Raw genomic sequence first — 13,983 nt, 5'->3', positions numbered from 1 at the left:
TTTCCTAGCATTTGCTTATCCACTGTTTTATTGACAGCTGAGGCCATGGCATCCAGGTCTCAGTGAGAATACACTATCTCACTTGCTTTCCCAGTTCTGGGGGAGAAGGAAGAGGTTGAAATGTAGCACACTGTTCAGATAGCAGGTCTCCAAACAGCCTTGTGAGGTGCTTCCTCTAGCAGGCTGGGTACCAGCCACTGCAGCATCTTCCCAGCTCCCCAAAACCCAGAGTCTGCAAGAGCAGCAATGTTGGCCGAGCTTTTTCTTACTGTTACCCCTTCTGAAAGGAATACCAACCGAATACTGTGAGCTCAATGTCCTTCCTGGCTTTTCCTAGAGACAGGAACGGATTCAACCAGGAAACTGTGGAGTGCATCAGAAGTTCCCCCATGGACAGCTCTGTTACCTGCATTGTAAAGACAAGAAACAAAGACGTGGAGACCCCAGGAGTGGGGTGTTTCATGTTAGACACAGAACTGCATGCATGTGGTTATTGCTAAAATGTATGTACATACTGTTTCATTTGTATAGTCCTTGTCAGCACGGCACAAAGGGGTGGAAGTTCTGTAAATGAGCCAAGCATCAAGCTGCACCCCATTAGTAACAGGGATGATTTATGGCCCACAGCTTGCTGGACCAGGGCTTTACCACTGACTGAGCTATATCCTTGGCCCTTTTCAGTTTTTGTTTTGAGACCAGGTCTCTCTCTAAATTGCCTAGGCTGACCTTGAATTTAACCTGTAACCCAGGCAGGTTTTGGTCTTACAGTTCTGACTCAGCCTCTTAAGTAGCTGGGATTACAGGCCTATTAAATTATAGACGGTGGTGGTTAGCTTTAGTGCACACTAGTGACAGTTGTGGCCATGTTCATGTAAGGAGTCTGCATTAGTGCTCACTTCAGGTTGCTAAACTACATAAGACTTCTAATAAGAAAATACTAACAGGTGACGTTGACCTAAATAAAAGCCCTGTCCCTTTTCACTTCACTTTCTACTTCTTATATGTGCTTTAAAAGTTCAGTCAGGTGTGATGGTGCACACCTTTAATCCCAGCACTGAGGAGGCAGAGGCAGGTGTATTGATGTGAATTCAGGGCCAGTCTTGTCTACAAAGCAAGTCCAGGACAGCCAAGGCTACACAGAGAAACCCTGCCTCAAAAAAACCTAATTAATAATTTTTTAAAAAGCTCAATGCTCTTAAGTTTATCAATCAGACAAAAATGAAAAACATACAAAATGTCAGTGATCAGTGGGACTGAGTAAGCAGATAATCACTCATCTGATGCTAAAGCAGAAAGGTGACCGAAAAGGCATAAGCCCTATGTTTTATGCACATGCTGGCTCCTTCCTTCCTCCATTCTCCCAGCCCAGCCTTCCCTGTGTTTTAGTTTCTGATTCTGAAACTGACTTCACCCCCAAAGGAAAGAAGGGAGGTGGAGAGAGACCAGCTCAGTGATGCTTCTGTTGCCTCTATACAGTGCTAACAGGACAGTTAAATTTTTAGACTAGTTTATTACATTTTCTATATAAACTAATTGTCATATATTAAGAGCAAAAAATGGCTTTGACAGAATAGAATATGCCCAACTCTCCCTAGAAGAGAGAGGAAAAGGAAGCTACATAAGGGGCATACAGATAGGAGGCAGTTTTACTGGGACAGTAATCGAGAGGCAGGTTGCAGAGAGAAAAAGGGAAGACTGAGTGAATCAGAGAAGGAGCCAAGAGATTAGAGCATATGGCTGGTGTTAGTTTGAGGCCAAGCAGAGCAATTCAGAGGTTGAGAGAAAGTCAGATTGTATAAATTAGCTGAGAGAGAAGTTGGAGCCAGAACAGCTGAGTTGAACCAGCCAGCCCTGAGCCCAGTAAAAACAATGGTGAGTTTATTAAGCAGGAAGTCTCAGAGGCTGAAAACATCCTAGACCGGGGTTAGATTGTATGGAAGCTAGAAGCTTCCAGGACTAGATCTAGGTTAGCAGACAGGCAATAAGCCTCCAAGACGACAATTGAAATAGGGTATTGAAAGTTCCTTTTACGTGAAGGCCCCACAGACCTCCTTCTCCGTGCCACTCTGCTCTGCCACAAGCTGGTCAAACACTGTCCCGTAATCCTCGTAGATCTTCTGCATCTCGTTGATGTGGCTGGCTACTTTTTCCATGGCCTTCAGTGCTTCTGAAAAACAGGAAAGTATGCTTGCTCATTCTAAGGCCCATCAAATGCCAGCAGGGGAGTCCAGCTCCAGGCTAATAGTAGCATAACTGAGGTACAGCTCCCAACGGCCCATTTAATCCAAGTGTTAGACTCAAGGGCAGTCAGGCTGTCTTTTACCTCAGATTCTCACAGAAATGAGGGGACTGTGAAAAGTGCCATTAATAAAGCTAACCTTAGCCCAGCCACATACCCTAACAGTGTTTTATGTGCCCCAAAGAACAAACACAGTGACTGCAATTGATACCACATCACAAAGTACAGAATAGGTACATCCCCCTGGAAGCTGCTCTTGAATTCTGTATCTTCTCTAGAGCTAGCTGGCCGATTAGGAATCCAGCACAGTTGCTCACTTAGGTTGGAGGACAGGAGCTGGTTTCCCAGTTCAAGGAAAAGGTACCAAACAAGCAAGCAAAAAACTACAGATGTCTGTAAATTACAAATGCCCAACTGCAAACTCAGTTGTTTGCATTTAAACTTGCTGTTTGTTTATAGCTTGGGCAAAGGCATATGAAGGACAAATGATTTTGGCAAAAGCTCAGTATATTTTACACTATGTTTTCCAGGTTCACAGTTTATATCATTTACTTGTACAATTTTACTTTCATGTAAAAAAAAAATCTGGCTTCATTGGTTGTAACACCAAAGTATGTGTGTGTGTGTGTGTGTGTGTGTGTGTGTGTGTGTGTGTGTATTTTTATGTATGTGTGTGTGTGTGTGTATATATATATGCAACTAACCTTTACCCATCAGCCCGCTTCTGTCTGGGAATTTTGTTATGCTCAACTAGCTCAACTAGACAACTAGCTCAACTAGACCTGCTGGTTTTAAAATGTGGGAAACAAATCACCTTCTCTCTAAGGGACACTTAGCTCTCATATCGAGGGCCTGGGTGCTACTGTCACACTGTACCTCAGGCCAGTGACTGCAGAGGTGACCAGCTACTGTGGTGTCATCTGCCACTGGAGGCCTGCTGTTGGGACAGAGCACTGCTCAGGCATCTCCACAAGGTGGCGCCCATTCAGCAAGCACTAGCTCTAGCACGACCAAGGCCACGGCAAGCACAGGAGAGACCCAGTGTTGTCACAACACTGTTCAGTAGCCAAGTGACCGCAACTCACTAGACGGAGATTATTTTAAAGGTTTAAGTCAGATCATTCCTCCTGAGCAGTAGGAGTAATCTCACTGTGAGATTCCCTGTAAGCCAGGCGTAGTGATATGCACCGCTATTCCCTGTGCTCAGAAGGAAGAGGGAGACATACCTCTCTGAGTTTCAGCCTGGTCTACACATCGAGTTTCAAGCCAGCCAGAGCTACACAATGAGACCCTGCCTGATTAATTTACTTTAAACATCCCCAAAGCACACTGAGCACCCTGACGCTTACAAGTGGCTGTATTGCGCCGTCTTCACCTATGGCAGCTCTAACCATGATGAGCAGTCGCCGTCCTGCGGGCCCGCAGCGGGGCACTGTGGACACGTGGCCAGCTGCCGACGACAGGCAGCCACCTCCCAGCCATACCTGTCAGGTGATAGTGTTCTTCGCTCTCGTGGTCAGTCAGTGACACGAGCTCCCTGAGGAGGAGGGGGTACTTGAGCACTCTCTGCACAGGCTTGATGAGGTACGACTCCAGGGTGGAGGAGTGCTGCTTGGTGGGGTTGCGGGCATCCAGAAAAGCCTTGAAGGCCTTGTCAGTCTTAGCTGCAACCAATGGATAGAAGGTCCTTAGGAGAGCACAGTGGGATGGATTCAGCTGTATTATGTTATCGTTCAGTGGAGTTTTACATAGTTTCCACAGTCTAATGCCATCAAGTACTAAAACCCAAGCGCATCAGTGAGTCGGGTACCCAGGTCTCAGCAAGTGTCTGCCACACCACCGACAAGGCCTGCAAGTAACGGTAGCTTACTGGGACTGCAGAGGATACAGTCCGTACTCTAGAGAAGAATGTGGCACCGCACTGCAGCCTTGTACACCCGCGACACCAAATTCTAGGGGCCTAAAGATGAGCTCCACACAGTTACAAAGATCCACAGAGAAAAGCATGAACTCCGCCCTAGCGCTGCTGTGCTTACTCTATCCACTTAAGAGCAGCAGCGTCACTCTCTGAAGCCACGCTGCCTTCACCACACAGCTCCATAGACTAGACCTGTAACACCAGAACTGCAGTTCTTGCCGCCAAGTGTGGCAGGAGGATCCCTCAGCAGCAGGAACTGCCCTACCCAGTGCTACAGCAGATGCCCAGGAAAATACAGGTACGTATGCGGGGGCAGTGGGCATACCAACCACCACGCTGGGTTCCATGGTTGCCACTGTTAGACCAGCCACTTAGGGTCCAACCAGTTTGAATGAAGAAATGCCCCTACTTAGGTTGTGTCTCAAGGTAAAATATATAGCACTTAGGAGACCACATTGATTGACAGACCACGTACATGTCCAGGTCCCTATCTTTATGGCAAAGGGCAGGTTGGACTCTACATTGGGCTGTAGCCCATCCATTAAAAGGCATGTGTGAAAAGAAGTGCAAATGCGCTCAGCCCTTCATTGAAAATGACCAGAGAGGGTAGATTCTGGCTCTTTGGCTAGCTCACAGTCATTTGAAGCATCCCAAGGTTTTTGGTTTTTTTGTTGTTTTGTGGGATTTTTTTTTTTAATTTGGAATTTTGGGATACTGTGAAGTTCTACATTTAAACCAAGTGGGTTTAAGCTGCTTCAGTGTAAATGCTGAGCACAGATTGTAGGAGAAAGCTCTCCACACCCTCCATGAAAATAAAAGAGTGGGGAGCCATAGAATGTCCATAACAGTAGGAGAGTGGGAAGCCTCTGGGAGGCCGTTTTTCCCAGTTCCACCAGGGAAACAACCTTAATTATGCTGTTCCTTGGGAGTTTGATGGTGAGGTTTGTACTCTGTAGTAGCTCCACAGACCTAAGAAGGTTAACAGAAGTGTAAAAAATAAAACAACCTGCATTCTCTCCAGTCGTTCAAGGTTTGTGGCTGTAATGTTTCCCCAGAAGAAGACAGCAAAGTGGCACATAGCAGACCTTGGAACCCACCTGTCCACGGCTCCCATGACTGCAAATAATCTGAAAACCCTAACTTTTATCACGAGAAAAGAACAACTCATTAAAATTACATTTAACTCTGTACATGCTAGATACAGTTTATTAACAGTTTAAAAAGCCATAAAGGGTACCAACAACTCACCTCGCTCTAGAACCTTCTGTACTTTACTGTGGCTGGCACAGAAGCCACTGTACAGCTTAAAGTGATCTGCGTAATAGAGAAAAGAGCCTCCAAGGGAAAACAGCAACTTCTAAAAGGAAGGAGAGAAGATCAAATCAGCCTTCCATGTAATCTGGCTGTTCAGTCTGTAGATGGAGAACAGTCTAGGCACCCCCCTAGCAGACATTTGGATTGATGGGAAAGGCTCTGCAGAGATTCTTCCTGACAGCGGATTAACTGTATCTGATGGATGGAACTATAGGTGATCTAAGGCAGTTGTTCTTAACCTGATATTTCTGATGGCCTTAGGCAACCCCTGTGAAAGGCTCATTCAACCCCCAAAGGGGTCACAACCAACAAGTTGAGAACCATTAGTCGACAGGATGAGGAATGGGGACTCAGAGCCGCCTATCCCATTACTTGAGATGAATTCTGTCTACGGTATGTTTCTGCCCTTTCTATACTGCCTTCTCTCATCTCAGCCCTGGAAGAACTTCCTGTCAGCCATGGTCCTACAATTACTCCTTCACAAGGGACAAAGCTCCCTGATGGCCTTCTGGAACCCAGTTCAGGGGAGCTGCTCTTGCTTCAGAGGAAGTTTCTGCAGTGCCTTTCTTAAAAGTGAATGGAGAGTAGATGCGCTCAGGGGTCAGGGACGAAGACTGCTGACCGCCGGAGAGCACTCACTAGAGGGTGGAGCCGCCCTTCCCTGCCCCCAGAGAAAGTGGTGCAATGAAACAATCTAACTTCACCTAAAAGGGGGAGAACTTTACACCCTACCCACCCATGTTTGCCTAAATCCAAATTCCAAATACTTACTCGAAACTGTGAGGGGGTTTCCAGCACGTTGAAGTCTGAGGAAGCAGAGATTCCATCCTCCAAAGTCTCTAGGAACACCTTCTGAAACTCCAGCATCTCTGGCAAACTCCCAAAAAGTGACTCCATCTACATGAAGTGGAGTGAGAAGGTGTGTCCAGGACAGGCCAGACTCCCTCCCTTCCCTCAGCTCCAGCACAGAAGCAAGCGTGCCCAGAAGCAGGCACAAGCAGAGCCTTTATGCAGGGGTGTAGGCTATATCTAGACACAGCTCCATCTCTCTGCAGCTCCACAGTGCCAGGGTAACTTTTTAAGTGGATTTGAAATCCAAACATTAGGTAGAATGGAAATCTTTAGAAAAGAGCTAATTCTTGTGATTTAATATTAATAGTTCATATACTGAAAAGTAACTTTTGGTCATACCTCCTGCAAAATAATTAAATAAATAAATAGATAGATAGATAGATAGATAGATAGATAGATAAATGAAATCATCTTTCTGCCTTTGTGAAGGTGCCACTGTGCTCTCTAGAACAGAAGCCACAGACAAGACTTTCTGAAGGCCCTTCAACTTCAGGGTTCACTGTGAATCTACAGCTATTCATTGTGAATCTACAACAGTACTGTTGTGTCCAGCCTGCACTCCACTCCATGGGCTGCATGAAGTCATAGACTGCTATAAATAAAGCCCAAACCAAGTTCACAAACCTAAGTAAAACATGACTTCATCGCATCAGGTATGGTGGCATGCACCTTTAATGTTAGCATTGGGGAGGTGGAGGCTGGCAGAGAATTTAAGGTCAGCCTGGTCTACATAGTTAAGTTCCAGGTCAGCTAGAATACTACACAGTGAGACCCCTCACCCCCCCAAAAAAGCTATTTCTCTTTTTAAACTGCGGTTTCTTGGGTATGAATTCTGAAGGGAGGAGCATCATTTTGGAATGTTAAAGGGAAGAACACGCCTGGTCTAGAACATCTGCTAAAAGGCTGAAAGACAATGCAGAAGAAAAGTGTTTGCTATTTACCTCATCTTGGGTAAGAAAGGTCTCATTTTGCAGTGGCTCCAAGTACAGTTCAAAGAGGCAGCTCAGATCCTAAAAGCCAAGAGAAGAGTCTCTTTAACACAAAAATCTCCACAATAACCAGCTGATTCCAGTAGCCCAAGCAGCAACTCCAAAGACTCCCATGAGGCATGGTGACACGCGTCTTGCTGAAGTTCTTGGCCTTCAAAGTGGTTACCAAAGTGGTTACCATCGCTTACCTAGTACACGGTTGATGCCACCACAGTGCTGCCTGCTACCTTTCACATATTCACTGCCTGGCATCGGCACCCACACTGCCACTAACGTCCTGTTAACAGAACAGCCTCTGTCTTTCCTGCCATGGAGGCCATCATCTCTCCAGGAAGGGAGGGGCCATTAGGTACTGCTGCAGTTGTGGCCAGTCACCAGTGACCTGGATTTCCCTTCTGTGCCAGGGAGCACAGTGACAGCCTCTGTATAGAGTTGTGAGGGACAAGACCTCGGCAGCTCTTCAACTTCAGGCTGAAACCAACAAAATTTCCAACTCGTGTGTTCAAGTGCAAGAGCACCAACACTGAGCAGCAGAGATGTTTCCAATCCAAGGCACGCTTGAGTCTCTACTGCTGCAGTCACTTGGAGAACCAGAGAGCAGTGCGAAACCCAGGGCGCCCCAGAGCGCACTTCGTGATAGCTGTCATTGCAGACCCAACACTGCAACACCGCGGTGCCTCACACCCCTCCCTCCCTCGCCACAGTCCACAACACCCTGGGATATGAGGAGGGGAAGAGGCTGTGAGATACTGATCAGATCTCTGGGACACACGGATGTGGAAAACTTCAAGGTGCATGCAGATTTGGAGTTAGATTCAATCATGACAACAAAGAAGGTTCCGTGTTAAGTGTCAGCAACAGAAAGAAATGGAGAAAGAGCAGGGGCACGTGTGGATTATAAGGCTGCACTAGCGCTGGTTATTTCGTCACGCACAGACACTCCTGTCCACGCTAACGCCACTTGCTCGGAGCACTTACTGCACAGCAAGAGCGGGTCACGCTGAGTTGGGGCTGGCAAAGAGCCTCCATGCCTGGAACCCTATGAAAACAAATGGCAGGATTCTTGCAGGGAAGGAAGAGTCGGTCCTTCCTTGTCTACCTCAGTAGTCTAACAGTAGCACGGACATGGCCCTCCTGGTACAACAGAACCCAAAAGGAAGATGGGGAACAGTGGTGACAGGGGAATCAGTTCTAACCTCAAGTCGGCCCTGGGCTCAGTGGGTTCTGTGACGTAGCTCAAGTGTCAGGTGGCACTGGAGCCACAGCAGCATCCACAGCACTCAGAGCGACTTGAACAAAGGTCATGGACATGCTGGGTCATGTAGGAACCCCTGAGCTCCCTGCAAGTTAGGATCTCTCTCTTCCACTGGATACAAGACAAGATATAATGGAAAGCGAAATTAAAATCTCTCTCGCTTCTCTTTCTCCCCCAGAGACCAATACAGAGAGGCACTGGAGCTAGCCATGAAGAAGATTTCTTAGGAAGTCCTGGGGAACCAGCGGTGGCATATTTAAAGGAGAAGCTCAGATCTGTCTTTGGTGGTGGTGGTGGTTGTTTTTTCAGACGAAGTCTGGTATAGCCCAGACTGGCCCCAAACTCACTATAAACTGAAGATAACACATCCTAATCTTCCTCCCTCTATTTCCAGAGTACTGGGACTTCAGATTACAGGCATAGGCATGTGCCATCATATCCAGTTCTGCAGTATCAAACCTAGGGCTCCATGCGCACGAGGCAATCACTATACCAACCGAGCTACATTCCCAGCTCCTCAGGGCTATTTGGTAGAGAACACATGTGCGTGATAATGTGTAACTCTTGGACTTAACAGACGTAAGAATGTCTGGAAGACCAGTGACAAGCGCAGGGACCAAAAAGGAAGTTGAAGATGACCTTCCAAAAGCCATGCAGTACAACAAGCCTGGATCCCTAGCCACTGTCCTGTGCCATGCCCTTTCAGAAACTGACTAATGAAGCAAGCTTAAAATAGCCCCCAAGGCATCAGCTTAAAGGAAAGAATACTGTCCTCCGAGTCACCCATGTTAATGAAATGTTTCTCAAAGCACTAACTAGGGCCGGCTGATCAGATAAACAAGTGAAGTCATTGAGTACCCATGACCGTGGTCGCTATGCATTTATTGTGGTGTGCGAACACCCCATGATGGCTGAAATGCCTGTGCCTGGGCTTCTGTTCTGCACAGGGACCCCATGGACAGGGCTCACCACCTAAATTCTGAGGGCCTTTGTTCAGGGCCCCTACGGTGCAGACTGGTCCCCAGCTCCTCAGAACCCACAGTGATCTCTACCCTTTTTGCTAAGGCAGTGTAGACTCCATCCCACAGATGGCAAATAATGAACTACAACATCTGTTTCCATAGTGAAAGCTACCTTGGCAACAAAATGAGTCAAGAATCCAATTGTTTAAAGCCCTTTCAGTTCTCTCCCCTCTTAGCCTGCCCTCCTTTCCCTGTATCAGTTCACCTCGAGGAGCACATGTCTACATCCTAAGTAGCAGCTGTCCCGGGCAGAAGCCCCTGCCAGTGTGACCTCATCATCCGCAAAGGGGTGTGAATGCCCAGCACTTCCCATTACCTTCACATAAGACTTCTCCGTGTCTACTAGCTCCTGGATGACTTTTCGGAGGCGGTCTGCATCTGAGAGGTGACGAGCCAGAGGCCTGGGAGGTGGGTCATGACTCTCCATTGGTGCTTCCATGCTGTTGGTGTGGGTGCCGGCAAAACCCCTGCAGAGCTCAGCAATCTGTTCAGCACTCTGAGGGGTGACAAGAAAGGGACAGCCACGTTCAAGACACTGCTGGTGGGCATCGGATGCTTACCTCACCTGGAACGCCAAGCGTTTTCATCTTCCCACAGCACACCAGGACCGACGGCTCCATTCTCCTCAGACTACTCTCACTACCACACAAGAGTCCTGTGTCTATGTTTCCTGTTCAACGCTCCCCACTATCACAAGAGCTGTGAACGCTTCTTTAGCACCAAAATCAAAGAATCAGGAATGAGGCTACTGTTGAGGTTTCTCTAAAAATCCAGACATAGAGCTTTCTGAACAGAACATACAGGAGGCAGACTCACTGAACCCATCATGTCCTCAACAGCTGGCCAAGCCAGCTTTCCAGCTCTCAGTGCTCTGAGAGACTCACACATGCTGAGGTACCATGCAATTTCAGAATGAATGGCTTAGCCCCAGTCTGCCTCAAGGTCTGCCCTCAAATCTAACTATTTAGCCTGAGCCTTGTGGCAGTTAAAAATGAAGACACTCAAGCTGGCTATGCATATACTAGGATGAGAGAGAAGGTGAGACACGAATTGCATGCCTCAGAAAATTTAGCTTCTTCTGGCCCAGCATCCTTTTCTGCTCCACCTCCTCTGCTTCCCAACATAGGTCTTCATTTGATGGAAAAACAGAAGACAAAACCTCAACAATAATCCTCTGCCTGGCCTTGCTATCTAGTTCAATGAGTACCGACTAATCCTGCTCAGTCTCCAAAGAAGTAGTTGCTTGCCAAGGTTAGAGACATCAAAGTGCACACGGAGACAGCCTGGCAACCAGCAAGGTTAAGAGTAGAACAAACAGAAAATGCAGACATGCAGATGGAAAGACCACCCTGGGGTAGAAAATCAAGGAAAATCAGCTAAGAGGTAAATAGTAATATAGTTCTAAGTGGTGCATGACCCAAGGAAGAACCACAGAATGAGCTGATGATGGAGTAGGAACATGGATCCAGTAACACACAGAGCCTGACTCAAGGGGCAGACAACAGTGAGGCTCTGACCTACTGCTTTCATTTGTGCATGAATCCTAGTTTACAACATGGTAAGAGATGAAGGCGAGATTATGTTTACAACTGTACACACAGACTTCAAAAGAGTTTACTTCAAAACAGTTCAAGCAGGAAAAAAAAATTTCCTGGAATGTACATATTTTCCACTTATTTTTATTTTTAAACGTGAACATGGATATTTCTGCTAATGCCTGGCAGAAGATGTATATAAAATTCAGTAAGAAAACAGATGTGGAGGGCCTGGGGCATAGCTCATTGACAGTGCTTCTCTAGGGTATACAGCTTTCCCGGGTTTGACCCCAAGAGCCATGAAAGTCAACTTGACCATGATAGTGAGTAACTGCAACCCCATTACTCAGGAGGCAAAGGCAGGAAGATCAGAAGCTAAAAGTTATCTTCAGCCTCAAAGCAAGTTTGAGGCCTGCTGAGATACATCAGACCCTGCCTCTCCTTCCCCCAAAAAGATACAGTTCTGAAGGCTTCTGAGTACAAGCTGATCTTTCAAATGCCTCAGATCGTGTTTACAACAATCAGATTTATGATCTGTTATGGAAGCTCCAACACGGCTCACATCCTGACAGCAGAAAGCACACAGGGCTGTACAACCAAAAGGTGGCAGCCTTTCTCTTCCAGGACATGAGGAACATGAGGGACTACAACTAAGACTCATTCCTGCCTCCCCTCCTTGACAGAGGGCCCCAGCTCACCTTAGTTTCTATCCGGGAGCTTCCAAACACCATGCCATTCTGAACCAGAAGACCTGGAGCCCCACCACAGTGATGCTTTTGTTTGGCTGGTTTTGTCTCTGTTTAATGGGACAAGGTCTTACTGTTGAGGCCTGGCTGGCCAGAAACTTGCTAAGTAGACGAGGCTTGTTCCAGATCCGCAGCAGTGTCCTTTCTCTCCCTCCCAGGTGCTGAGTTTCGAGGTGTGCGCTGCTAGGCCAACCATGAGTTTCTGTTTTTGTTTTAAACAGTGTCACCCTATGTAGCTCCAAACAACTTCACATTTGAGGTCCTCGAACCTTGCCCTCCTTAGTGTTAGACCGCACGGATGTGCCACCGTGCCCAACCGTAACTGGCATTTGCTACTTTATGAGTTCTTCTTTCTTTTACCCTTCTCCACCCTTTAAACTCCCTAACACTAGATATGAGAGAGAAAAAAACGAGAGTAAAGGAACAAGATCCCTGAATGAAGTCAGGGGTTGGAACGGGAGGGATATTACAGTTAGACTACTTCATGATGGTTAGGGGCACTGAGTTCCTTGGGGCAAGTTTGGTCTTTACTGTCAGGATAGCTAGTTTCTTCTTGTTGTTTCTTTGCACATTACTACTTAAACTGCAACCAATAGCAACCAACAATCCACGCTGAATTTATATGTCCTCTGACACTTATATGCCCTCTGAAAAGTCCCCAGAATTCCCAATGTCACACAAGCACAGAAATTATCTGGAGCTGGAGAAACCACACTCTGCTAGAGCACAGGACAAATCAAAGGCAGTTGCTGCAAAGCAGCCCCACGTCCCCACACCTGGCATGAAAACGAAAACAATGTAGCTGTATTTTTTTAAAGAAGCCAAAATTCCAAAATTCTCACTACACCCAATGCCATGGATGTCTGTTATAAGCGTCCCACCAAATGATATCGAGGTGCAGCCCTTGGGAGAACTGACGGTCTACCCATCGGGACAACTCCAGCCGCCGGGCTTCTCAGGAGTAGCGCTGACTCCAGCTTATCACCCTTTCCCAGGGACGGCAACATATAAGATGCAAAGAGTATGTTTCAGTCCAGAAAACCACATTGGCAGAATCACACCCAGACTGCGGGCCTGCTTCTAGGCCTCGCTTTCCACCAGCTACTAAAAAGTCCATGGTAATAACAGGCTCTAAAACTCACTTGCTGAAATCTCTTTTCTGGGATTTGCACCACAAACTCAGACAATGCAGTTTCTGTAGTCTCAAAAACTAATAGTCGTCAGAGCTACGGAATCTATATTAAGCTTGCATATACCACACAAAATAAGATCTGACAAAATGCACCATAAGTTAAATGGCATCTGGTGAGATTACAGCTTTGCCTTGCTGGGATGTCAAAAATCACACCTAACAATGCGGTGTTAAAATAACAAGATTTCAAAAATAAAATATCTTGCCATTTTGGAAAAATCAGAATTCATTTTAAAACACTTCTCATAGCATTGACTCCCAAAAAGTGAATGTTAGCCGGGTTATTGCAATGGCAAATCTACTTGTGATGCAGCAATTAAGTGCCCAAGTGCTGGGGCTATGCTTTTTACACACTTAACAGTTCAAGCCGCTGCCTAACGATGGCCTCGTGGACCACAAGGAGGCGGGACTCAGAGAGCAGAAGAGTGATGACGAATGAAAGCTTCACCTGGCTACAGGTCACTTCCTCTTTACTTACCAATGGTCATAAGCATCAAACAGTAAAAGACCGCAGTCTATGTGAATATGGTAAAGTCAGTCAGGAGCACTTTTTCTGAGTCTTCTGTGTCCTTACTGAGGAATAAACGCAGCACTGCCTGCCTGTCGGGTGACTGCACACGTCACCCTGTGGGTCCAGCAGAAGAGGGAACCTGCATTTGCTGAGTGCCCGTACCACACCACACTTAGGAGACTCTCTCCCTGAGCGAGCCAGCATCCTGGCTTCAGCGTGACCCACTGATACTCTGCAGATGATGACAGGCTCTTCACAGCACTGGCCACTGGTTCAGAACTGCCTGCGGGGAGAGAGCCTATTCTTCCTGCTGGTTCGGCCTGCCAAAGAGTCTGGGCTTTCCTGCCCTGGGTGATAGAGGGGTGTAGTCACCACTGCTTTGAGCGGTAAATGTAACAAATACCCTTGCA

General features: G+C 46.9%; 1 protein-coding gene across 1 annotated transcript in view; it reads right to left on the bottom strand.

Moving 5' to 3' along the window:
- The window catches only part of Tiam2 (TIAM Rac1 associated GEF 2), a 100,882-nt gene that overhangs the window by 5,754 nt on the left and 81,145 nt on the right, over window positions 1-13,983 (bottom strand). The window contains exons 14-20 of the mRNA XM_055615990.1: window positions 9,906-10,085; window positions 7,265-7,333; window positions 6,243-6,368; window positions 5,406-5,514; window positions 3,724-3,903; window positions 2,049-2,167; window positions 298-406 (exon numbers count right to left, since the gene is read on the bottom strand). Of these exons, the coding sequence (XP_055471965.1) occupies window positions 298-406; window positions 2,049-2,167; window positions 3,724-3,903; window positions 5,406-5,514; window positions 6,243-6,368; window positions 7,265-7,333; window positions 9,906-10,085 (892 nt within the window). The remainder of the gene's footprint in view (window positions 1-297; window positions 407-2,048; window positions 2,168-3,723; window positions 3,904-5,405; window positions 5,515-6,242; window positions 6,369-7,264; window positions 7,334-9,905; window positions 10,086-13,983) is intronic.

This window comes from Psammomys obesus, unplaced genomic scaffold (genome assembly GCF_907164565.1).
Source record: "Psammomys obesus unplaced genomic scaffold, mPsaObe1.curated_primary_1811, whole genome shotgun sequence".
Lineage (NCBI taxonomy): Eukaryota > Metazoa > Chordata > Mammalia > Rodentia > Muridae > Psammomys > Psammomys obesus.
The sequence above is the reverse complement of the archived record's forward strand: the minus strand, read 5'-3'. Positions and strand labels throughout refer to the sequence as shown.